General features: G+C 32.8%; 3 protein-coding genes across 4 annotated transcripts; 2 read left to right on the top strand and 1 right to left on the bottom strand.

Moving 5' to 3' along the window:
• Positions 1–32: 32 nt before the first annotated feature.
• On the bottom strand, positions 33–27,906 carry LOC139495543 (heat shock 70 kDa protein 12A-like). Its single transcript, XM_071283811.1, has 5 exons — positions 27,750–27,906; positions 26,167–26,514; positions 6,639–6,857; positions 3,078–3,216; positions 33–1,180 (listed from the first exon to the last, which is right to left on the bottom strand). Exons 2-5 carry the CDS (start codon positions 26,497–26,499, stop codon positions 99–101), a joined length of 1,773 nt encoding a protein of 590 aa, XP_071139912.1. The 5' UTR covers positions 26,500–26,514; positions 27,750–27,906; the 3' UTR covers positions 33–98.
• LOC139495538 (uncharacterized) lies at positions 8,841–11,408 on the top strand. Of its 2 annotated transcripts, none has more exons than XM_071283793.1 (4): positions 8,841–9,164; positions 9,347–9,436; positions 9,632–9,704; positions 10,224–11,408. In XM_071283793.1, the coding sequence occupies exons 1-4, from the start codon at positions 8,841–8,843 to the stop codon at positions 10,388–10,390; spliced, it is 654 nt and encodes a 217-aa protein (XP_071139894.1). In that variant the 3' UTR covers positions 10,391–11,408. The 2 variants fall into 2 exon arrangements, with proteins under 2 accessions (XP_071139894.1, XP_071139893.1); XM_071283792.1 differs by having other exon boundaries at positions 10,010–11,408.
• LOC139495539 (ABC transporter F family member 4-like) lies at positions 10,441–14,962 on the top strand. Its single transcript, XM_071283794.1, has 4 exons — positions 10,441–12,968; positions 13,611–13,742; positions 13,945–14,126; positions 14,816–14,962. The coding sequence occupies exons 1-3, from the start codon at positions 12,738–12,740 to the stop codon at positions 14,113–14,115; spliced, it is 534 nt and encodes a 177-aa protein (XP_071139895.1). The 5' UTR covers positions 10,441–12,737; the 3' UTR covers positions 14,116–14,126; positions 14,816–14,962.
• Positions 27,907–27,970: the final 64 nt, after the last annotated feature.

Here is a 27,970-nt window from a genome sequence, read left to right as displayed (position 1 = left end):
CATTTCTGATCATAAAATGATTTTAAGTCTAATTTTTAGATAAAGTCATTTTTAATTTTCATATATTTGAAGACAAAACTACATTCAGATAAAAGGTATCACATAAAATCTATCGCTTCTTCAGTAATCTGACCCGAATGTTTGTCTCGGTACCGTACGATAATTTCCGTTCCTCCGGTTTCCATATCAATAAAACCTTCCGCATTTTCCGGCCATTTACCGCTTGGCGGATTAACAGTGATTTTTCCTCTAAGGGAACAACCAGCGTCCGTGATATATTCAGGATCTTCGTCTTGTGAGGCGTACACTTCGATAATCTTCGGATGTTTTCGTAGTTCTTTGTTTGTATGAATATCTTGTATTGCCACTGTACGGGTTTGTCCAAGTTTAATGATTTCATTTATTGAAAACATTTTTTGAAAACTTTTATCTGCTCGAAGTTGTCCATCAATTTTAAACGTTTTCTTTTCAGTTTGACCTTCCGGCACATATGGCCGACGGAGTGTGAGGCCTAGCGTTTCGCGACAGACTCGGCCAGTAACTATTGCTGGTTCGTGACCAAAAATAACTGATCCTTTTAAAACGGCCAATGAAGTCGCCACGGGAGACACAACATCTTTTATAACAGGAAATGCATCAACAATTGCTTCCCGGATTACAGGAGCATCAGAAAATCCACCAACTAGTATCATTGCAGACGGCCAAGCACATCCTCTTTTCAAAAAGCTTTCATTTATGTGATTGACAATCTCTTTTACACAGTCTTGGAAAAATCTTTTGAAGATTGCTAGGTCAAATCGTAATTTGTCTCCTGTAATTCTAACCATACCTTTAAGTTTGTCTTGTAATTCATCTTTAATATCTTTTCCTCGCTTACTTTTAAAAATATGACGAAGGTCTCCTCCAAATCTGATTCCGACACCGGTTTTCGTACCGGAAGTTGAAAGTGTTTTCTTTTGCACTTCAAAGTCCCTCATCATCTCCAAATATTGAGACAGATAGTCTCTTTTAAACTCGTCCATGACGTCATTACCGAATACCGATTCTAAGAATTTTTCAAAATTCTTATTGACTTGGTTGCCGCCCCACGCCCCTCCTGTGACTCTGTACACGTGCTCTATATAGGTCAGTTTCTCTTCACGTTTTATTACTTTGACAACTGTTATATCAGCCGTACCACCTGTAATGATAATAGTGCTATTCATAATGTGATACGTCAAACACAGAAAGTTCATGCTAAAAGTTGCGGAAACCGTGTAATATTTGTCGTTGGACTCTAATTATCACTCAATCATAATGAACGAGCAATCACTCGGCAGATTACTCAGTCACATGATTTTTCCCCCACGCGGAATATGTTTCAATACGATATTTTGATTATGATCGTCGCTCTGAACTTTAAGCTTTAAAATTATTTTTTTTATTTTTTAAAACACTGTCTTTTATCAAGCGTTTAGCGTATAACCTTCTTATGTGATGTTGACTGAGACAAATACCATGAGATATTTTATCAAATAAAATGATCCAGACAAACAGAGTGTGTGTGCATAGATAAGTGGTCATGAACTTCGGTTGTATTTTGTAGTTTTTATGTATTACATTTTAGCTTTCTATTGTTGACTAATCTATAGTCTGTTCGTCGTGCATTTGACTTCAATTTTGTTGTCAAACCTTTGATGACATATGGACGTCGAATACGGTTTGTATCATGAAAAATTACTGGTTTTTTTTCAACGCATAGATAACTGCGTGACTCATATGAGGTACAAGCTACAGTGTTGTCCATGAGTTGCCTTTCACGCTATATATATAAGATAAGATATTTTTATTTTCCAATTATGGGCCCCAAAGGGCATAAACATTACAACATATGGATACATTATCTTTTATTGATATTTCTGTATTTCAAATGAAAGTATCTTCATACATCTAGTAAAAACTAGAGGCTCCAAAGAGCCTGTGTCGCTCACCTGTATTTACTGATGCTTTGGAAATCATGTAAAATAAGGTTAAAATCATAATTACTATACTATATATAAAAATATTAATTTTCGCGAACCATTTAGGTCACGGAAATTCCAAAATATGGCACCAGTAAGGAGAGTTGTGCAAATAATGTAAATACACAGAGCTCCATCCAAATTTTCTTTAGCTAAAAGTATTCATCATTTTCTATTTTATATGTACTAACAACATTCCATTTTTCTATAATTTCGATTGAAAAATTCCAAAATCTGAGTTAAAATAGGTCGAATGCCCCAAATAAACATTTTCTGATTGGTTGAAGTACTTGGCGTCGATGATAAGGATAGCAAGCCTCGATATTTTATAATATAAGATATCATTAGATACTACAACTAAAGGCTCTAAAGAGCCTGTGTCGCTCACCTTGGTCTATGTGCATATCATAAACGAATAAAAATTTACAAAATTTACTAAATTTATGACAAATTGCTTAAAATTGACTATAAAGGGCAATTACTCCTTAAGGGGTAAATTGACAATTTTGATCATGTTGACTTATTTGTAGGTCTTATTTTGCTGAACATTATTGCTGTTTACAGTTTATCTCTAGCTATAATAATATTCAAGACAATAACCAAAAGCTGCAAAATTTTCTAAAATTACCAATCCTGGGGCAGCAACCCAACAACAGGTTGCCTGATTCATCTGAAAATTTCAAAGCAGATAGATCTTGACCTGATAAACAATTTTATCACATGTCCGAATTGCTCTAAAAGCTTTGGTTTCAGAGATATAAGCCAAAACTGCATTTTACCCCTATGTTCTTTTTTTTTTTAGCCAAGTAGTTTCAGAGAAGCTTTTTGTAAAAGTTAACGACGACGGACGACGATTCAATGCAAAAATTAAAAAAATACTAGTCTAAATGAAATAGAAAACAAAAGTATTTCCCTGGATCCTAAAAATATAATTAATAATTCCCGAGTCTTGATATATGTAGGTGCAAATCCATCCCGAGTTCCCGCGAAATTATAGGCCCAATCCCGAATTCCCACAAAATAAAGGCCCACCACGACGTCCAGAAAAGATATCTTGCTCCCTCTCATAATACTTACCACCCAGATCTACTATCATAAGTCTTCGTCGTTCCTGGAAATATTTAGCTATTCCTTGATCCTCGGGTAACAGACTACAGAACAAGGCTGCCGCTTCTGGTTCATAGGCTAACATCATCTGGGAACTTTTTATTCCTGCCTGAGAGTAGAAAATTTCATTCATTAATTTGCAAGCATCTTTTGTCAATTTCTGTTCCTGTATAATAAAAGATACAATTAAGTCATTCTTTCTTATTCTTTTTTCGTTCGTTTCAGAAGAGGATATTTTTAAGTTGGGTCCGTAATTTCAATAAAACGTTTCAAATACCGAACGTAAAACGAGGCAAAAGACTTTTGGATGATTTAAAAGAAAAATTAATAAATCGTGAAAAAAATATAAAGTTTAAGCCCCCACCCCCTTATTTTTTTGTTGTAATTGATAGGGAGGGTTGGTACGCCCTATACTCTACCTGGACCCCCACTGCACTTGTTCGGTTAACCTTCATTCTTACATGTTCGCATACACACATTCAATTATTTCTTGTTTATTTATCTATTCATTCATTCATTCATTCATTCATTCATTCATTTTTGTTTATTTATTCATTTGATCATCATGTATATAGTTAGGTATAGCTCAGGAAGGATATTCTGTTAGTATATCAATAGATAAAATTGATAACGATCGCCTTTTCTCGTGTTATCGGTAAACTTAGAATTCAGGAAACAAACCATCCCTTGTTAAGACTTTATAAATCCAGGTTTAATCCCACATTGTCTACATAAGGAAACGCCTGTATCATGACAAGAATATGACAACTGTTTTCCATTCGATGGATATTTTTGATAATTTAAGGAATGACTGTAATATTTTTTCTGTCTATGAAGAAATAACATAAAAAAATTGGTGCACACTGAATAACGCGCGTAGCGGGTTATTTAACAGTGTGCACCACATTTTTTATGTTATTTCGAATAGACAGAAAAAATATTACAGTCATTTCTTATAATTTAATTCTAAATTACATTTTAAACCGTAGAAAACCATGAAAAAACGTTGATGACGTCACGGTCACATAAGTAAATTATGTCTATGGGCTCATAACAAAATAACGTCAGCCAATCAGAAGACGCGTTACATCCAAAATTTAATTATTATTATATAAAGGGACTTTCCAATTTTAATTTTCCTTGGAGTTTGGTATTTTTGTTGTTTTACTTTTTTAATATATATGCATACCTTATCATATGCGGATTTAGGGGGACAGGGGGCCGCCCGCCCCCCCCCCCCCCTTTTTGAGAAAAAAATGTAGTTGCTTCTATAGGGAATCACTGAGACGTGATGAAATCGGGCCCCCTCTTAGGCAGCCAGTGGGCCCCCACTTGTGAAAATTTCTGGATCCACCACTGCTTATTTTTTAGATGATTGGAAAAAAACAATATTTTTCTTAGTAAATACTGGAAGAAAAAAATAGTTTTGTCAGCCCTTACTGACTCCGATATGTTCCTGAATCTCAGAAATAAGTCAATGCATAAAATTAGTACAATACCACCAAAGACCTCACAAATAATTAACCCATACTTAACGTATCAACTTGTTCTATTTTCTCTAATCTCCAATTGTTTTGGCGCCATTTTATTCAGCTGTTATTCTATCAACCCTATCAAGACCCTCATTTCTATTTCAAATAGTGCCAAAAAATCATAAAATTCAATATCATAATATATTAAACCAAAAATTAAGTGTCAACCTTTTTCTAAATATTTTTTATGTATTTTTAAAACTACTTCCTTAAACATAGGAAATGCTTATTTCGACATCACATAGTATCACAAATTAATATAGAAATGAGTCATTGATGCATAATATTAACTATTTTGACTTTATAAAATCAATTTAGCGATTTTGTAAACAATGTTTGTTTATATTTTGTATTGTCAGCCTACTGAAGTATTTGATGTTTTCAGTCTAATTTAAATAACCTCTGTTCAATCGGAATCAAATAGAGTTCTCGAAAAATGGTGGGCCGAAGGTTTGGTCTCTCAAAATTTTAGAAAGAATCGACATACTCTTTGTATTTAGCAATAGATCTAATCGTTGGCACCTTCAAATTTTCTCCAAGGACCACCAGGGATTTTTTTTTTTTTGAGAACTTTTCAAATAAGAGATAGAAACATTAGAAGTGATTTTGCCTGTCATATCAAATATCTTTTAAAAAAATATGTTAGCCTATTTGCATCTTTGTTGGTTCTTAAGGAGGTAGACCTAGGTTAAGGGAAATAACTCTTAAAATCATCAGTACGTTTGTGTCAACCATTTTCAAAAACATATTCTAAGCTTCTAGGTTACATAGATTATTTTTAATCTGTTTCAGGTAAATGCTTAAAAAACATTGATGAACTTGACTTTTACAAACGCTTAACTGATTTAAAGAGTTATCTCCCTGAACCAAGGTCTACCCCCTTAAAGTATTTCGTGTGCTGGGGTGTGTTGTCAGTACATTCCACAGAAAATTATAACAATTTATACGGACCTAAAGATTATTTCAAAATTGCAAAATCCATCCTGTAATGAACACGAAAAGGGTATATAAACAGAAATGAGACTTGACCTCCACACCCAACCCCTAAAAAAACATAAACAAACAAAATAAAACAAAAATATACCAAAGAAAGTTTAATTGGGACAAACTGTGGACTAACTCTAAATTATATAAAACTGAAAACAAGTAATCTCTATTACGTGTCAAGTTATAAATAAGAAGATGTGGTATGATTGCCTATTACTAAATAACAACTCTCCATCAAAGTCATATTGTGTATAAAGTAAAAGTATGGCCTTCAAAACAGACTTGACTCGCATCGAACAGCAAGCTAAAAAGCACTCCAAAATTGCTAGTGTAAAACAAATCATAGAGGGAAAGGCTATTAAAATAACGAGAAACGAGAAACGTATACACACCCAACAAACGACATCTACTGACCAACAGGCTCTTGAATTGGGACTTTTTCGTGAAAATGCAGTACCTGTAAGATTGATAAAAATAATCAACTGTTTTGCATGAGGATGAAGTTGTGATAATATTCATGTCCATCAGTTTAAACTTCTTTATTCCCAATAGGATGTCGCAGAGTATTTACATATTGCTATCACTATAACAGAATTATATGCAACTGTCTTAAAAGTGAGAGGTTTAGTTAGCTATTAAACCAAGTTTAATCCACTATTTTTGCCTGTACCAAGTCTGGAATATGACGGTTGTTTACCATTCATTAAGTGTGTTGGAGCCTATGATTTTTGCCAATTCAATAAAGGACTCTCCGTTTTGGGTTGTGGTCTTTTTTGTTGATATTTTACTTTATTTATAAACATAGCACATCCGAACAGACACCATCTGGGGGGGGGGGGGGGGGGGGTAGGCAATAAGATTAATGTTCAACGAACGGCCGGGGGGGGGCTTTGTCGTTCCCACTTAATTGCTATTTTTAGGACTGTTTTGGTCATAACACTTTTCGATTGTGAAGGCCTTGAACTTTCTCGGCACTTTTTTCTACAATATAGATCAGTTGAAGATAGATTACCTTCTCAGAGGCCACCCTCATAAACTGCTTTGCAGCGTCGCTCCAAATGGCAGGAACGGTAATCACAAAGAACACATCGTTGATAGTAAATCCTAACTTTTTGTCGGTAAACATCTCAAGAAAATGGTCTTTGAGAAATCTTATTGATTCAGTAAATACTTTGATAGCAGGCAATTCTTTTCCTGTTACATCTAGAATCATCATTCCCAACGAAATTTCCTAGAAAAAATATTTCATTCAATGTTGTAATAAATCGATTTCACCTCATAGCATTTGATAGACACGTTAACAAATAATAACTTCTATTTTGTATTTTGAGAAGGTGATGGCTACGCTTACGTAGAAAACGTAACAATAACGAAAATTTTGTGTGTTTTTGGTTGTGTCCGTATTTAATCGGTTCCCAACCCGACCTTGCATTTCCGGTAATTTGTCTTAAACGTAACGATATTTTTTTGAAATTATTATGCTATCAACGTTATAGTAGTGTAACCGGAGAGCACGAATTTCATTACAAAATTGCTTGTCTCCACCGGGACTCGAACCCGGGACTTCTGTGTTACAAGGCAGCGCGCTAACCGACTGAGCTAAAGAAGTACTTCCTTAGCTCAACCGCTTACGGCTGACTTTATTAACGTATCTACTTAGTTTTTCTAAGGGAAGCAATCCCGTCACACTTCCCCCACCTCAAGAGTCATTATACTCTATAATGATGATATCTTCATCTTTTTAATATTTATATTTTAACCTGGCTAGGTAATTCTTCTAACCGTGGGTTATTATTGTTGGGCGCCAATGTACCCGGAGAGCACGAATTTCATTACAAAATTGCTTGTCCCCACCGGGACTCGAACCCGGGACTTCTGTGTTATGAGGCAGCACGCTAACCGACTGAGCTAAAGAAGGACTTCCTTAGCTCAACCGCTTACGGCTGACTAAGTATCTTCTAAGTTTTTCTAAGGGAAGCAATCCCATCACACTAGCAAGTACTTAATAGGAAAAGGTATTTACACCAATATTTCCGGTATCTGTTGCATTCTGTGAATTTTTTCTTACTGTAAAAGTGTACATGCTTTTTATGTGATATTCTGATAAGGGTGGGTTCGCATAGGTTTTTGACGTGATCAATGCATAACTGGAGATGCTAACCCTGTCGATAGGGCCAGTCTCACTCCTTTCTGTGTAATTGCTATCTAAACCCCCCCCCCCCCCCCCCCCTTTCCAGCCACGAGTTTTGTAACATTTAATCGTCTTTAAACGTGATCTTAGATGCTTGAACATTGGTTACCTGGCCGCTGTTGCTTATATTTATAGAAGCTGTGGAAACAAGAATGTGGGTGTGCCCTTTTGTTAGGGAAGGGTGCCATGGTGCTCTTAGTTTGTTTCGATTTATTAGTTTGATTGTTTAAGTTGTGTCTCCTTTTCTAAGGTAAAAAAAAAAGTAACGGTGAAAAAAAACTGAGGAAAGAAAAAATGCGAAAATATTTAACGAGTAGAGAGAAACATCAGTATGAGGTATATGGTCATGTAAGGGCAATCAAAAGCATAAAATATGTGCACTTTGAGTAGTATATATTGTGTGGCAGCAGCAAATATTTTTGCCACGTTGACAAAAATTTGTTCCCGCTAGCAAAATTGTATAATATATTTGTTGAATAATATCAAAATATTGGATTTTAAAATTTGTAGAAATATAAAAGACTGTTTTGATTTTTTCACACGTTGCATTTTGCAGACGTCAAGAAAATTACATAATATAACTGTTGTATAATATTAAATGAAAATTTTGTTTTTTCACTTATAAAAGAATGTTTTGATTTATTTTCCATCGCATTTAACATATAGACAATTTAAATTGTTAATATTTTGGATAAAGAAGTTAAAAGTAAAACTGAAAAAATAGAAGATTAAATGACTTCGCGTTGAGAGAAGAAATTTTATAAAACTTTTAAGTTTCATTTGTAACAAAAAATGAATAAGAATTGAAAATATATTAATTAACCCTAACCCTAGCGTATATTGTAAAAACTATTATTATTATTTATTAAAACAATCCATACTCAAACATTAATTAAACCTTATCCATCTACCACTCTTATCCCAACCATATATCACGGAATTAATTACCCCTAATTTATTCCCTAATTAGACTATTGTTTTTATTTCTCATCCGGGTATTTAATTCCTCAAAATATTTGCAAAATGTCACCCATCAACACCATGTTTATATTCATCATCATTTGTTTCACAATGTCAGCTGTTTCATGCTCGCATGAATTGAGAGATGTATGCACAGTGGAGGGGGATACTCTCCATTGCAGATGGACTGGAGCAGGGCTCTACAACACCAGAATCCGACTAGATGTAAAGAAAGTCGTATTCGAAAGATTTTTTGTTGCCGGACAATTGGACCTTGCAAATAATAGAGACCTGCATTCAATTGAGATCAAACAAGGAAATTCTAAATGCAGCAATGTTTTAGCAGCACCAGAAACAATAACAATTGTTAATGGTATACATTGTGATGTAAGTATATAGGAAATTAGAAAAGAATAACAGAATAATAAGAGCTTTAAAGTAATCACGTAGTATTGTCTCTATATGTAAAGTGACTAGAAACAACCTAAACTATGAGCAGATCTTATATATTATTTATTAATTTTATTGTGTAAAACATTTCTTACATTATGTATATTTTTTTTTTACAGAATGGAGTCATAGCTTCTACAACAACAACAGCAGCAACAAGAGTAACACCAGGATCCACATTGTCAATCGGCACCACTGATAAACAACTGGTAAGCATTTATCTGATATTTTTTTAATTAAAACGTCCGTTTTGTTTTCTATTTTTATTAGGAAATACATGTACATGAACGAGTCAATTTGTATTCTCTATAGTATAGTGCTTAAAAACAAATTAAAATGTGAAGGATAAGATTTTTTAATATCAACATTTTCATGAAATACATGATTTTATTTCTTTATTTCAGAAGTCAACACCACATGCACAGGAGGAAGACAAGGGTCTAGATAATATTAAGATCATTCTTATAATGATTTTTGGTAAGTATCTAAATTTAATTTATTTATTTGATTGACAAACAATATAAAAATAAAATAAATAAATAAAATAAAAATATATACATGTTCTAATAAAAACACTTATTTATAAATAAGAAAAAGATGCGGTATGAGTGCCAATGTATTATAGATCAAAGTATGACCTTCAACACAGAGCAAAAGCTCACACCAAACAGTAAGCTATAAAGACAATTCAAACAGAAAAACCAATGGTCTAATCTATTTATATATATCAATATATTTTATAATTTTTAAAGTAAGTGACATATTCAAATTTATCTTTACAGCATCTCTAGCATGTGTTATGCTCTTGTCGCTGATGTTATTTTGCATCTGCAAAAAGAAGAGAACTGCAAAAACCAATTTCCGCCAACACCAATTCTCCTTCAATGTCGATGCAGATTCACTATCCGAAATAGAAATTGCAGATTTTGTTAATACACCAAAAAAAACTGTTTAAGTTAATATCTATCTCTGTATTTACTACTTTTTAATTTGTAGAATATATCCTCATCGCAATTTATGAAAGGCTTCAAGAAATTATAAATTATTTTTTTCCACCACGTGAAAATAACAGACGAGTAGCCCCAGCACAACAACAACCACCAAGAATATTGAGAAGATCAAACAGGATATCTATTCGGCCACAGAGACTAACCTATGATTAATTTTCTAAACTTTTAAATTTTATGAAATTTTTTAAATTTTTTTTCTAAATTTTATATTTTTTTATTTTTTTTTTTCTAAATTTTATAATCTTTTTTCTAAATTTTATAAACTTATTTATACACTGTTATCTAAATTTTAATAATCACTGATGAGGATGTATTCTACAAATCTACTTATATTATGAAAAATTATATCACCAAAACTTTTCAATTTTCTTTCATTTGATTTATTTGGATTAGTTACACTTTATTTTAATTAAAGAAAAGATTTTGATTATACTCGCATTTCTCTACTCTCATTTTATTATATTGTAAATAGTAGTATACATGTAGTTTGTTTTTATAAATTCACCTTAGTTTATATGTTTCATGCTCATTCAAACCATAAATTTCATTATAAATCTATTCTTTTCATTAAATAATCTACTTTCTCTGGTATTAAAGTTCATTATTAATCTATTCCTTTCATTAAATTATTCTTTTTAGTTTTCCATTTACATATGTTTAGTTTTGTAATAGAAATAAATTAAATTAAAAAACAAATATGATTGGTATTATTGTATATATGTAAATAATATATATATGTATATAATGTTTGGAGAACTTTTTGTTTTTATGTTTACTTTATCATCATTTTCATCTTTGGAATTTTTTCATATGAGAATTTACAGCATCCAAATTTAATTACAACATATTATCGCATATTTTATCATATTGTGTTTGCTTAAACTTTTTTTCTTTTGTTTTTATTACTTTTTATAGTGCTATATGATTAAGTTAAACCTAGAGATAAATATATAAAAATTCTTGATTTGTAACCGCTGTCATGGTGCTTTCTATAACATGTTTTATGTGAAAAAAATGGTGCATTACAAATGATGTAAGTTTTTTATAACCAAATTTCATTTGATAGTTCTCTTGTTTATATTATTTACAATTGTTATATAAATAGTGCAGAAAACTTGATTTGTTTTGAAACTTACTATGTTGTTTCATGGAATAAAGTATTTGTATTTGATATGTGTTAATAAATTAGACTTTTCTTAAACTTTTCCCACTGCATTGCTACCCCAATCAATGTGGATGATTACCAGTTGACACCATTTGTATATCATCTAGAAATTTGCAAACAAAAACTTTGCTTAATTAATTTTTATCTACTTTAAATTTATTAATTATAAAAGAAATATGGTTTAATTGCTGATGAGACAACTCTTCAAAGAGGTCAAACCACAAGCTTCAATCTCAAATCTTGTCAAGAAAATGAAATATTTACACAGGAAAAAAGAAGCTAGCTGAAAAAAAAGTCATGAACAAAACAAGATTCACCATTTACAATGATCCAAAGAAAAGAAAAGAGCATATCTAGAAATTTGCAAAACAAAAACTTTGCTTAAAACATTTTTATCAACTATTAATTATAAAAGATGGTAATCCACAAGCTTCAATCTCAAATCTTATCAAATGAAATATTTACACATGGGAAAAATTAGCTAGCTGCAAAAAAGTCATGAGCAAAACAATTAACTACGATCCAAAGAAAAGAAAAGAAAAAAGTAGCATGTAGGGGGAAAAATAGAGAGAGAGAGAAAAAGGAGATATGATCCACCATTGAAAATATGATCCAAAGAAAAGATGATCCAAAGAAAAGAAAAAAGTCGCTTATGTTCTAACGAAGGAAAAAATAGAGAGAGAGAAAAAGGAGATAGGATTCACCATTGAAACTATGATCCAAAGAAAAGAAAAAAGGTGTTTTAACGATGAAAAAAATTAGAGCGAGAGAGAGAGAGAAAAAAAAAGGAGATAGTAATGAGATGTAAAAATAATCGTCAAAATCCAACTCGATTTACCATTGAAAATATGATCCAAAGAAAAGAAAAGAAAATAGGTTTTGTTTTAATGAAGGAAAAATTATATATAGAGAGAAAAAATAGTAATGAGATGTAAAAAATAACCATCAAAATCCGGTTCGAACAAATCTATAATATATAATTGATCTTAAATAAAAACAATCAAAATTTATTGAGTAATGATCACTTTTCAAATTTGAAAGGTGATAAACACTTTATATTTAAACTGATGAACTAAGATTTAATGTAAACAGAAGGTGTATTATCCAAATACTGCCGCAATATTGGAGATCAATCTGACATGAAAAATCGCGATCGGGACAGATCTACACTGAAATTACATATGAATTAATAAAATGGTGTAACATGGATAATGGAAGGTTGGCGAGCCTTTAGGAGTAAATAAGTGTTGGAAACTATTATTCATAATTTAATGAAACGGAAGCTTTATTCCTTTATTAACGCGGTACACTCAATTCTATCATAAAGCGATAAAAATGATGAACCAGGTTGAGTACATGAGGGGATTTGGTGGAGAAGTAGAGCGGGCTGAGTTGAATTTTGGAAGAAAGAAGAACATTGCGGTTACACCGTACAAGGGATATGTTTATATCCACATAGGCAGTTTAACAAGTAGCAGAAGCATAACTCTTGGGACTGATGAGTTTAAAGAGCTATGCAATCTGAAGCCAGTTCTTTTAAAAGCTGAGGCAGAAATAAAAAAACAGGTTAGTGATTTCTAATATTTAGCAGTAAATATTTACATGAACATATAGCTAAATTATTATCGTTCAGCAGCAAATAGTTGAGCGTGATATATATTTTATTCTCTAAGAAATAGGAGCGATCTACAAAATTATTTTAAAGTAAGATATTGCGAGTGTTTAATAAAAGCACCAGCTGCAGATGTTTCACCTTATATGTTTTTTCGTAAATTTCACTACTGCTAGTAAGTACACATAATTTTCAAAGTTATTGAAAGCGAGTAAAAACTATATGATAAACGTTCTAATTATCCTTCAACAGCAAATAATTGAACATAAATATATACTTTATAGGTTTAATATACAACAAACGTTTTAGTTAAAAGTAAGTTATTGATAGAGAGTATTTACAAGCGGCTTGCGTTCAGCTGCAGATATTTCACTTGTTTCTGGGTTGATTTCACCACTGTTAGTATTAATTTTCAAAGTTATTGATAGCAAGTAAAAAATGTTTTGATAAACGTTCAGTTGCAGATATTTCAACATTTTTGTTTCTAGGTAAATTTCTCAACCGCTAATAAATACGAATTTCTTTCCCACAGCAAACGTTGATTTATATGATTTCTTACACGTTCAATTGTTTTTATTATATATTAATTTTTTTAGCTGCAAAAACCTAGCAGGAAAAAGAAGGTTATAGTTGTTGAAGAGGAAGAAGAAGAAGAAGAAGAAGAAGAAGAAGAAGAAGAAGAAGAAGTAGAAGAAGAAGAAGTAAAAAAAGTTACTTTGAAAAGAAAGGTAAAACAACTTTTGTTTTTTTTTTTCTATGTAAATCAAAATAAGTAGTTATAATTTTCAAGTTTATGAATTTAAAGTAATTATCCAATTAAATGTACCATAAAAAGAAAAAAAAAAAAAAAAAAAAAAAAAAAAATTGAAAACATTGAAATAACTTTAAAATTTTAAGATGATTTTCTATATTATGATATTCTTATTTTAGAGAAAGGTGATTGCTATCAGCGATAGCGATGAGGAGGCGGGAGTGTCAGAGTCGGACGTCAGAAAGGTGATTGTTGCAGCAGAATCTGGCCCGTTCAAGGGGCTAAAGAAGAAAAAGAAAACAGCTGGAGCTGGATTCATACTTTCTGAAGCAGTTGAAGATGGCGAGTGAAGATAACACCAGTAAGTGATCAAATTTTTATTCTGTTTCTAATATGTTCTTATATACAATAGTTAGGATAGAAATCATTTATAACTTAGCAACATTTTTCCAATCAAAGATTGATTTATCAATATGTGAAATACTCGCTTTAAGATAAAACCATTGCCTTTGATTTAAAGCGATTTCATTTCTAAGAGGATCATTTCTCAATAATACAAACAGTTCACTATTCAATATACATGTATTTACAAAAATATCTTCAGATAAAGCAAAAGTGTCCATTTTATTACAAAATAAATCGTTTCCGCTACTGTTTCGTTTAACATCATCAGATATGAATGGAGGATCATTTTCACTGTTTAATGGCCCATTTATTAATATAACTGCTAGAGTTATCGAACAGAATAACAATCCGACAATTTTCATCTTTGCACCAAGCCAGTGCAGTTGTGGAAACTGGTCACTGATTTCAGCTGTATCCATATTGATAAAATTGTAATCATGCTCATCTGTCATTTTAAGTGAATATTCTTCCACATTTGCACTACTCAATTCATCCTTTTCATTTATTTTAGAAATCTCCATTATGAAATCCAATTTCTTAATACAGGTGTCGCACTTTGTTCATTTGTTTTCATGCATGTATCTGTAGATTTATGATGTGAAAACTATTTTACTAGAGTTTATGTATCTTATTTATTTCTTTTAGCCAATCAGAACAGAAAAAGGACAATGGGAGAAGAAGTAGAAAAAAAGACACTGAGTGAAAAACGAAAGCGGTCAGCTCCACCTTCATTAAGAACTTTATCTGTTGCATGTATTTATAATAAATTAACAACAAAATGTGATATTCAAATGAGAGATTTTTTTTGTAAAATTCCCTCACCAATTTTAATTATTTTTATGGATTATGCAGACTTTCAATTTGTTTTAAATCCTGGATTTGCCGAATTAGATGTGTTTAATGCTGCCGAGGAAATTTTTGATCAAAGATATCAATTAAATAAAATGATAAGGGAATGGAGCCATTTCACATCTGAAGAGATATTCATTCATTTAAAGAACGTCCCAGGGTCTGTTTTAAATTCACTCGGACTTTCGTTCAATAGGGAGAACTTTTCCGATATTTTAAGGAAAATATTAAACATGCGATTTTCACGTGTTTAATTTACCAAAGAATATGTCTCATATATTTTAATCTAAAATTTAAGAAATTTATTTGTAATATTTTCATCGTGTTTGAAGGTCTTTTTCCCCATTGCACAATGTATTTCACTGGTGCGTTTGAAGGTGTAATTACCCATTTTCATAATTGTGTTTAATTTACCAAAGAATATGTCTCTTATATTTTAATCTAAAATTTATTTGTAATATTTTCATCGTGTTTGAAGGTGTTATTCCCCATTGTCCAATGTATTTCACTGGTGTGTTTGAAGGTGTTATTCCCCATTTGAAGGTGTTATTCCCCATTGACATAATGTTTGAAGGTGTTATTCCCCATTGTTCTAATGTTTGAAGGTGCTATTCCCCATTGTTCTAATGTTCGAAGGTGTTATTTCACATTGTCCTATGTTTGAAGGTGTTATTCCCCATTGTCCTATTGCCTTAATGTTTGAAGGTGTTATTCCCCATTGTCCTATTGTCATTATGTTTGAAGTTTGTTTGAAGGTCCATTTGGGTTTTAAAGTTATGTATTTTCATTGGGGTTTTTAAGTTAAAGTCGCCATTTTACCATGCTACTCCCCATTGCCCTATGTATTTCACTTCCCCAGGTTGATAGCAAACGGATAAAACTTAAATATGTTGATATATTTTATTATAAAATCATATATTTATTTACATGAAATAAAATATTATATAATTATTGTACAGTGTGTTTTCTTTTTCTTGAATTTATTACGGATATGGATTTTTTTTTCAATTTACAATTGTATTAATGTTTTTCTTTTAATTTTCTATGAAAATATGCTAGCGAATGCACATTATCATCCAGCAAGTGTCTCTTGTCATCATATGGTGATAGTCCACTTTTCACAACCTTCACCATGTGAATCTGATGGTTGAAACTTCTCAAAGTGTACATATGCGAGAGTAGTGGAGAACAATTGAACAAGGTGTTTTTATATTGTTCGAATCTAACATTTCGGGTTTTAATACCCTTTGCTACTACAGTTTCCTTGTCGTCTGCGGTGATAAAACTATACATTTTTGCTCTTAGTCCGATATATTCCACCATTTGAATGGACTTGCATTCATCTTTGAATAAACCAATAATCGATTTCCTGTCTTTGGTGTAAAGAGGGTGATCAGCTGGATAATTTGAAAAGTCATATAGCTCACTGTTTAACGACATGTCTCTATATATGTCATCAGTTCTCACATGCATAATGAAACTGTCAGTATCTGTGTAACATAATGTTACATTCTCCTTGTATAGTTTTTTCATGTGGTTGTAGTAGTAATCAACCATGTGCGCCTTTGACAGATCGAGAATCATTTGTCCTAGGTAAATTGGTTTGTTGAAGAAAATTTTTGTTTTGGTTTGTAGCACGCCGCACAAGTGGTCGTTGAATATCTTAAAGCTTTTAAATGATGATTTTGCAGTAAGTTTTTGAAACTTATCCCACCTATGACAGAGAGAGAAGTTGATATGTTTCCGCAACGATTCCATTGATTTACCGAAAATAGCATTGTTGCCATTTTTAAAAAGTTTTTGCTCGAAATTGCTAGTAGCCTTTTTCCTCATTTCGGTATTGAAGTCAATATACTGTTTCAACCATGGACGCTGTTCAAATGAAACTATATTGTGAATCTTCTTCAAAACCAAACCTAGTTTGAGGTATAACTTTAGATTCACATAGTGCAAGATGTAATGCTTTTTATCTTTCAAAGTAGCTAGCAATTTGGTGCTCGGTTGGTATTCTTTCCCATCATCATTTGCTTGCTCATACAGATGACGTGAATGAGGTGAAAGCATTTCATTTGTTATCACTCCTTTTTCAACTGCAAGAGGAAAATCATTGTGAAGATCGTGTAAGTTATCTGGGTAATCCAAATCGCATTCAATGACATATCCGATGTCAGCGTTATTGGATACATTTAAGACATTGAAATCGTTTATTTCCTCTTCTGACAACCACTGGAATTTCCCCACAGCTAATGGCATGCTCATGCTTAAACCGTATAAATTGTTCGCATCTACATACATCAAGTATGAAGTTGGTAAAGCTGGATCATAATTGCTCAAGTAGGGATTGTTTGCTTTTGCATGTCTGCAGCTCACCATTGTTAAACCTCCTCGTATACTCTGCTCAAAGAAGAGCCACATTGTAGGATCTGTCAATAGCTCAAGTCTCACACCAGTCATTTTCAATGCAGATTGCCAGGAAAGCCCTGGAAGAGTGTAATAATTTGCAGGGTCGAGGGAATAGTTCGTTATCCACTTCTTCCTGAAAGTTTCAAATACATCAGCTAATAATAGAACGTCAGTTTTTAGATAAAGATCGTGATATTCGCCTATATTCTTAATATTCATTTGATTCCATACCCGTTGCGCATGTTCATACTCGGTTTGACTAATTGTTTTCTCTGATAAATTGCTGTAGAATTTGTCTATAGAGGGTAATTCAGTTTCATTGAACCTTGCTGCATTGTCAATGTATTCGTAAGGATATGTTCCTTTTTTCAACAAAAGAGCAATCCGCTTATCATCATCAAATTCTTTTGTAAAATGTTTAAATGTTTCTTTCGGATTCTCCTTAGACATTGACGATACCAATTCCTCTAGTGAACAATTCAAAAACTGGTATGAATCGATAAAGCGCAGATTGGATAGGTTGAAACTGATGTACTTTTCTGCATTCGTGGCTATGCAGCCAATTTCTTCACTCTTGAAAATACCTATCGAGGAACAGATTAAATGTGCATCAAACTGTTTCAGGTTATGAAATATAACTGGCACGAATGTGTGTTCTTTAAAATTAAGATTGCAATCTCTGCATGAAGCGCCACGAAATTTACCTGAAACATGTGCATGGTCTCGAACGCGGATAGTGGAATCTGTAAATTCTTCCATGCAAATGTGGCAATGTGTACTTGATTGAAAATCTTCCTCATCTTCAACAGTCATGCACAAGGGTTCAGGATTGTTCAAAATAGCCTTTATACGTTTATTTTCGTCAAGAAGACTATGAAGGAAGTGTTCACTAACATTTTCACCTCTATATATTTTAGGTGGTTGAGTGTATCTGTCATCGATGCAAACAACTTGATAACCGTACCCGCATGGTATCAACTTTGTTAATTTCGTTGTGCTGGTTCGATTATCTTCTGGCTCTTCAGTAACCATAGGTTCGCAAAATGTTTCCATGTCAGCATAAATAACAAATGATGTTTGTAACTGTTTGGCGTGATCTTGAAATGTTAGTATATCGTCTACCCCCTTGGTGGGATATGTCACATGTTGAGCTTCAAATTTTGAGCAGTATTTTATATGTTTCTCTAAAGTATGTTCACTGGTGAAACCTGATAAACAGAATCTGCAATACTTATGACTGCGTCCCAAGCATTTTGTTCGATATAAAAGTCTATTGAGATCTGTAATCAAACACCAGTGACTTTTATTCCCACTTTTCAAATACAATAAGTCAACTTCATGATGAGCTTCTCTTAGACCTGTTACATGGAGGGGGAAAAATTCACCCTCTTCAAATCCTAACACCATTACTGAAATGTTATTCTGCCTTTCAAATTTACTCACAAATGATGGTGCAACGGGCAATTGTATACCTTCCATGTTCAATTCATGTTCATATGGGATGTAGTGATGCACTTTAGAAGGGTCACCTGAACACGTAGGATGTATGGATGCTATAATAGCATATACAAAACATTTTTCATCTAAGTTTCTTATGTTGAGTAACGCTCTGGTTGCAGCAAGAGTTCTTGGTAGGGGTATATACGATCCACCGCCTAAAGGTTTATATTTAGCTGTATTAATCTCAATGTGTTTAATATGATCTAATGACCAACCGCTCCCATTTCGTATATACTCATCAAAACTTTTGAATATTTTTTGATATGTCACATTAATATCATGTTCATCATCTATATTTGCTCTATCAACTAGATTCGATGTCTTCGAGATAAAATGTGCATTATTCTTTAAATCATTACCACCTTCACCTCCATTCGGCTTGATCATTTGCACAAGACAATTCATATACCACTTAATATGACCGAGTTCATCACACATCTCTTGTAAATGAGTTTTTACCTCATGCTTAATTCCAGATAAAAATGCTAGAAGATCATACTTTTCCCCATTATCCTCATTCGGATAAATGAAACGAGCTCGTGCTATTCCCAAGAGAGCAGACTTATCCACACTTTTATGTTTGATTGTAGTATGTGAATTTGAATCAGTGTTTCCTGAACCAGTCTGATAAGTTGTATGATCGATGTTGCTATGTTTAAACAAATTTTCCGCTGAATCAAAATGTCTATCACATTGTCGACATGGAAATGTACAACTGTTTCTCTGGTGTCTCTTCAGTTTGGAAGGGTGATCAAACAGAAGTTTACAATAATAACATGAATAGACCTTAACCGTAAGATTTGATCTGTTGTCATTATCAACACTCAATCGATCATTTAACTCTCGCAACTGCTGTTGATATTGAGGGTTACTGTCAGGATAAAGACGCAATAAATCCTCGCAGAAATGATCATCAGCCATGACAATTGTGATATCAATAGCACTTTCAACGTTTTATATATACTACGCGATCGTGGACTAGAACTAATAGGCGAACATATGTTATCTAAATATTTATTTTATTAATTAAATTTAAAGGTACACAGTGTAAATATACAAATAGACAATATATTATATACATATATAAATATAGACAAATTTAAAGAAAAATACAAGTGATTGATTGAAGTCTCCAATAGTTTTAAATAATCCACTTCTTCATTACAAATGAAATGATAACCATTTACTCTTTAATCTTTTGCGATTTTGCGATTTTTCCACATTTCTTAAGAATTTTTCAGGAGACATCTTGATAGCTTTACCCTCTGCTGCACCATCATATTCATCAACATCCATCCTATTTTCCTCTTGATTGTCTGATTTTGATCGATCTACAGTTTCTTTTAAATTTTTCAATTCTGTTTTTTGCAAAACCTGACCACTACCATGTTGTTTGGTTACATCTTCTTCTAGGTTTATTTCTGTTTTTATACTGTCACTATCTTTACCATCATATTCCTTTTCTTTTTCTTTCACATTAACAATTTCACATTGGTTGGACATATTCATCAATCTTTCATATTTCTCCTTGGGTAATAGTATTAACTCCCGAGTCATAGTATTTGAAAAAAGATGATATCAATGTTGGAATAATAACAATTATCTTCAGTAAACGTTTTCTCCTCAACTGAGGTGTTATATTATTAACTACCACAGCACGAATGAACTTTGCAAAAGTTGAAAGATTCCTTTTAACCCTCTCAGACAATGGTATGACGCTTTTTAGACAGTTGAATACTATTTCTACTAATAGTTGTAATTGTCTGTGGTCCGTGCTTTTTATGATTTGAGCAGATTGTTCAGGTGTAGTGTTCGCCAATAATTTAAGGAAGCTTCTACTTGATTCTTTTAAAATCATTTTGGTTGATAAACAATCGTGTCCTCCCCCGGAAAAGGATTTGCGCGCAACTGATATTCAGGGTTTGAACCTGGTGCTATATCCACTATCAAGCAATTGTATGGTCTGCTAATTGCACGTTGGTAAACGTCCATGAAAAAGCGAACTTGACCTGGAAACATTTGTCGAGCTAAAGATTGTATTTGCAGTGAATCTCTACCATTTTTGAAAAGAAAAAAGACGTGAGAATTCAAACTGATTGATCGCATAACCTTCCCCTTCTGATATAAATTTTGTAGTATAAAAATAATTGATGTTAAGGTGTGATGACTTAAAACGCAATAAATCTTCTGCATCAGTTTACAGTCCACTACTTCATCCATTTTATCATCAATGATCCATAATGTGTGTATATCCTTATCAACAAGAAAATCACTTTCATCAGGCAGTTCCAGTTGAAATGAAATGTTGGAGACAGTTTTTTTCAATTCATCGAAGACATCTTGCCATATGCTGTAACAGTAGTATATCTTCTGAGGTGGTATTGTAAACATTTCCTGAGCGTTCTCTAATAATCTTTTAATGTATGTAGTTTTTCCTGAACCCGTTGGACCGACACATATTGAAGTCATGGGTGTTTGAAATTTCACCAAACTCATGATGATCACCTCTTGCTCGAATGATGATTGTTACCATGTGTCTCATCATTTTAAACACTTTTTCATATGCAGTGTGAATAGGTTTTACCAATCACATTGAAAACAAAGATGTCGTTTGCTTGATGATTATCACTGAAAAAATCGTGAATGTTAGTTAGATCATACTCTCTACATAAGAGTGATAAGATGAAAATGCAATATTGACCGCATACTGATGAATTCTCACTCTGTAATCGTTTTTGATTTATTTCCAGAGATATCGCATTGTGTTCAAAGAATTTTAAGAAGTGACGTGAATAATAATCGGGAGAGTGTGCGAAGCTGTCGAAAAATATCCCTCTTCGTTCCTCATTTATGAAAAAGGCGATCCAGTGTGCACCATTCTCAAAATGATTTTCAGTGTTACAAATAAATCCCATGGGTCGATTTCTCACTATCTTAGGTATCTGATCTGCTGCAAATATACCAACAATTTTATCCTTCATTAGTTCATCACAATTAATCATACACTCCAATTGCATAGTGTTCATTCTTGAATTATGATGTCTCGAGTTTGAGTTATTTCAAAATATCCACTAAATTCACTATAAATGATTATAGTTGTTGGTTCAGTGAGGGGAGAATCAAATGTGCATTCCAAATTGACACGTTCATTCCTTTTCAATGTTAAATAATCTAAACCTTCAAAAATTGGTTCCAGTTGAAAGGCATACAAGGCATATCCTTCAGAAAAACTGTCTCTGTTTAATCCATTACCACAGTCTTGCAGAGTTTTCCCAGCAACCTCAAATAGATTGCGAAATGCAACAATGGATGATTCTCCACTTGACGAGTCAAATTTTACTCTGACAGGATTCCCGGAAACTGGCACTCCCTCAACTTTAAGATTTATTTCACTTAGGTGGCAATGTTTGAATGTCCACGGACATAGTGAGTAGTCACCTGCTATGTTTTGACTCCCCGTAAAGGCTATCAATACCTTATTGGGTCTATTATTCTGGAATATGTTGTTGAAGTTAAAACTTATTTGACCAGCTGGAAGTGAAATTGTGCGAACATCATTTTGCACAATGGGATATTTAGCGTTTACTGTCCTGAGTATAGAATCGTGGCCATATACAATGCCGGGGTGAACGTGGATCTTTGCTATTGATAGATACATATCTTCAATCTCAAGGTAATAATCAGCATCTTCATCAACCGACATTAGATAAAATTCTGGTCTCGATCTGTAGAATTTCACAGTAACTCCTACTTGATTTAATATGTAACGATTCATTGAAAACAGGGGATGGAAAATGTTTCCTTCAAGATCAACAGTTTTACCATTTTTTATGTATGCTGTTCTTCTGTAGAGCCCAAGATTTGATCCTGTGTTACAATCTGCATCATCCAATGTTCCTTGATGATCGTCTATCCATAATTGACTTGAGAGCTGCGATTCTTTAGCTTCTTTCCCATATTTCAATAAAGTTTGCATATAAGCTTTGTAAGGGTAAAATCCTGTTGAAGATGTGACAATTTTATTTTGAATTAAAACATCTATTTGATTAAATAATGCATGCAAAACATAGTTCACAGGCCCGCAATTAACGTCACTGCTATCTGCTATGGTTCCATCTCCTCTTTTAAGTCTTAGACGTACATGCATTGTTGATTTACTTAAGTCTAGATACTCTGTTCCACCAGATATGTGAAACTCTATTGGCGATGTCTTTGTAAAAGTTGCAGCTGGTCGAATATGTTCATATGTGATTCTTGTGACTGCAGTTTGATGACCTGGTAGATTGAATAAAGACAACTGACTTGGTTGCAGCTCATGAAATGTTTCAGGATTTATTTTAGCCATTTTGAATTTTACTGGAAAATATCCTTTTCAATTAGCTGATTCTTTAATCTTTTTTTCACACTCTGTACACTTCCTTTCTTACTGTTTGTTTTATTTTTCCTTCCTCCTTTCTTTGTCTTTTTCGTTTTCTTCTGCTCCCCTCTATGGCTTTTTCTATTACTGTTTTGTAACTTCCCACGTTTGCGTTTTATCTTTTTCACAGCTCGACTAATTTCCGACTTAGCATTTTCCACCTGCTGCTGTGCATGTGTTACAAGTTTAATGGGTGATTGCGCATGTGGTTTACTTTGTGGTAATGTGATTGGTTCCATGAAGCTAGCTGCTGAATTAGTGAGGGAACCACCACTCTGGATAGTTCTTCTGTATGAATTATTAAGATATGAATTGTGATGTTTGTCATTCGCTAGATTTTCATAGTACATTATCCATGTCCTAGGGTCTAGCACATATTGAGAATTGTTCAATTCCATGATTATCATGCAAAGTATGGATACGACCTGAAGTGCAGTGTAATCGACACTGGATTTTTTAAAAATGATGCATGACTCCCTTGCATGTCAGTAATAAAGAATTCAATGTCTCTTATTTCACTTTTCACCACTGGAATGTATGCAAGTTGATCAAAGTGGTAGTATTCAGTTTGAGAGCAGCAACATATTCGCTTCAATAAGGGTTGTTTGTTACCATCGACTATTACATCACCGCATATGTTTGCATATATATATAGATCATTATTTGATGATAATTTAATATCAACTAATGCGACTTTCCATTTTGATTTCATCACTATTGGCGTCTGAAGATATGTACGGAATTTGTGTGGTCTGTTATGTGGGTAAATGTCTAAATTTTTGTTACTGTTAATGACCATGTAAAAGCTCATTTTAAAAGTCAACAATATCTCTCTCAGGAATCCACTGACAAAAACGTTTATCCCAATCCTGGAATTTTACATAACCCTCACGTTGACCATTCCGCCTTCGCCATTTAAGCACTTTCTCAACAAACCACAATGCGTCAGCCTCCTTTTTCACACGCTGCAACTCTGTATAATTGAAATTGCCTACAACTTCCTTGTCCAAAAAATCTTGTACTTTATAAAAGATTTTCCCATGTATTAGAAATCGTCTATATATTTTAAATATTTCGGAGGTCCACTGTTGCTGATAAGCTCTTTGAAACGGTTTCTTCAAATGGCTCAGTCTTACCATGTCATTGATTTTAAAATGAAACTGTTTCCCTCTTTTACGTTGTACTTTTAATGTTTCTTTCTTTTCTCTGATTCGTTTTTCTTTGGGTGGAGTTTTAATATACATATATGCCCACAAATCATATTTGTTTTTCTCATTCACATCTTTTGGAGCTGTATTATTTAAACTTCTATGTGGCGTTGCATTATAACTTGCTACCAAATTTTGTATAACATTGAGATAGCTATAAGTTCTATGCTTTGTAAAATATCGGAACATCATCCTCCGAAATGTCAAATTGACCCTCTCTGCTATTGACGCTTTACTACTGTCGGAATTTAAATAGACATGATGGTAAATGTCATATTTTTTAAACACACGTTTCAAATCTTTGTTTTTGAATTCAGTTCCCGCATCTGTGGAAACCTTCAAAGGGATTTTACCATGTTTGAAGATTTTTTCAAATGCATCAGCTACTGTCTTCCCAAACTTGTTTTTTAATGGATAAATCCATAAAAACCGTGTGAAAATATCGATAACAACCAACAGGAAACGTGTCTTATTGTTATATTTCTGTATGTTGGATACATCCATAAGGTCAGCATCGTATTGCTCATACGGTTCCGATACAATTATTTTCACTCTTTTAATTCTACGTTTTACAGGTTTTTGTAAATTGTAGTCGTCTATTTTTTCCATCCATTTCCTGATCTTGTATACGCTTGGTACATTTCCATCTCTTGATGTCTTCAACGTTTGATAAATTTTTTCAGCACTTAGGTATGCTCCCCCATTTGCTGTATTGTAATATACATTCCTAAGTTTTTCATCTAAATCATCATTTTCCATTGTTAAAAATAGGTTCCAAATCTATCATTTTTTCAACTTTATCTATTATGCGAGATGCTCTGTGCGGTGTTTTCAATATAGTATTTTTCCAATCTGTTGATTGTAAAAATGTAAGTTGATAGTAGACTCTCACATTATCTGGAATATTTGATTGTCTGACTAAATTAACAAAATCGGTGTACACTTTATCTGTTTCTACTTGATAAAAAAAATCCCATGCATTTCCTCCACTTATGTGTTCCACTTGATTTTCCTTCTTCAGAATGTCAAAAACTGACTTTGCATATATTATATCGAATATGTTATCAAGTCTGGCTATATTTTCACATGATTCTATCTCATCCATGTTTTATTAATAATAATAATAATTTATAATGTATGATATTTTTGTTTGGGTTAGGGTTAGGGTTAGGGTTAGGGTTAGGGTTAGGGTTAATTATTATATTTACCAATTAAACTTTTATCAAATTAAAGCTCTCAAATTGTTTTAAATGTTCCTTTTACTACTTCCATATCCAGCATATCAACAATTTAAATGATTGGTAATGCGTTAAATTGTTTAATGAAATGAAAATTTTTTTTAAATGTTCAATTTACTTTTACTACTTCCATATCCAGCATATCAACAATGTTAAATTGATTGGTAATGCATTAAAATTGTTTAATGCAGTGAAAAAAAAAATAAAAACATTCTTTTATATTTTACAAATTAAAAATCAATATTTTGATATTATCCAACAAATATATTATGCAATTTTTGCTGACGGGGGCAAAATTTTTGTCAACGTGGCAAAAATATTTGCTGCTGCCACACAATATATACTACTACTTTGGGAGGGGGAGTTCATATAATCACATACCCTATTGTGTAACTGCATTTTGAAGTTCTTGACAAAATAATATTTGGCAGCTTTATCTGGGTCATCGTCCAACAAGTCTGAGTAAGTATGTTGTGCTCGGTATCCAAAGCAGTTAAATGATTGGTCAGGATTTAGTAACAATATAGATGGCGCCTTCATCTCTGAACTGTGAACACCCTCTGCAGACCAATCATTTGTGCTAATTTTGAGTGGGTTGGACTCAAAATCAGATCTGAATGAAAATGCGTATCCTGAGAAAGTTGTTCCCAAGTCTATAGCTGCAACAACTAACCGGCTTCCTCTGCATTCTGAAGTTCTCCTTGATGCTTCCATTTTTGTTTTAAACACCTACAAGAATATATAACTTAATTATAATAGACTCAGTGAATCTTATACAGGGGTGGATCCAGTCATGTGTTAAAAGAGGGTCCTTATCCAGGATAAAGGGGAAGGATTCAAACTATATGTCCCCATTCAAATGCATTGATCGTCAAAGAAGGGGTTCCAACCCCTGCACCCCACCCTGGATCCGCCACTGATATTTAAAATTTTCGTTGTTGATTTGTTGATTTATGTTTGTCAAACGTGTAATAACAGAAATTGAGCATTAAAATTGGTACTGTATATTTCATTATTATCACTTTAAACCTTCAAAGTATGGACTAAAACAACGAAACAAAATGAGTCTAAAAACACTACAAATCGAGAACATTTAAGGGAACAACCTCTTAACTTCAAAAGGGGGTTATGATTTTTTCCTGAAAAAATATTCTGATCCTCAATCTAATGGAAAAAATATTGTTGTCAAGCAAATGACAAAAATATATATTCTGAATCTATATTTTCCCCATAACTTATATGGTTAACTCTTGAGGGAAAATAATAATTGAAAGCGTCAAAAACCTATCAAAGAAAAAGAAAAAGAAAAAAAAGACTTAGACAAAAACATGAAAAACATACGGTACCCCCTTTCCTATTGAAGCTAAATGGCTACTCTCTAAAGAGAGAACTCATCGAAAAACCGCCAATTAAAGACGGAAACTCCTGAGTGTAATCAGTTGCTGCTCCACTATTGGAACCTGTAAACTTACTTATAGTATACATGCGATTCATGGTATATACATACGAGATAAAAACGGTATGCACTGATGTTACATCTAGCTGGTACCAAAAAGTTGTGCAAATCGGTTTATATTCTTTCATTTATTTATTTTTCAATTATACGCATATGAATATATATCATACAACTCAATATTATGAATATAATACATGTACTATGTCCAGTTATTTAAGAAATGGTGATATTATCTTTCAAAATGCAATAACATTTTTTAAACTACTAAGTACAAGTCAGAATGTGGAACATCGGATTAAAAAAATATCACCGTACAATCTTATAAAATCTATAGGGATACGTTTCTTGTTTCGGATAAACCCCCTCCCTTAACACATCTGTCAGCATCAAAACTATTTGAATATATCTGAAAGAAAAACAAACGGTTGTTAGCCGTCCACACCCAGAAAATTGACGATTACCCAACTCCGATTTTAAATGTCATTGAATAAATTTTTAAAATAGTTACCTCTTAACACCGCTAACCTACAGGCTACACACAATTTAGTCCATGGTCAATTTTGTGTCAAAAAAACTTCAATTGCAAATTTACAGCTGATGTTTTCATTGTGACCTTTTTATTAATTAACTTCCTTGTTGGCATTAAAATAGAAATTTTCAAAGGGAGAGAATGGGTTTTTCCAATCGATTATTTATAGATGGTATATTTTCCTTGTATTATTATTCATT

The sequence above is a fragment of the Mytilus edulis genome, chromosome 11 (genome assembly GCF_963676685.1).
Source record: "Mytilus edulis chromosome 11, xbMytEdul2.2, whole genome shotgun sequence".
Classification (NCBI taxonomy): Eukaryota; Metazoa; Mollusca; class Bivalvia; order Mytilida; family Mytilidae; genus Mytilus; species Mytilus edulis.
This window is presented reverse-complemented; position numbering and strand designations above follow the sequence as displayed.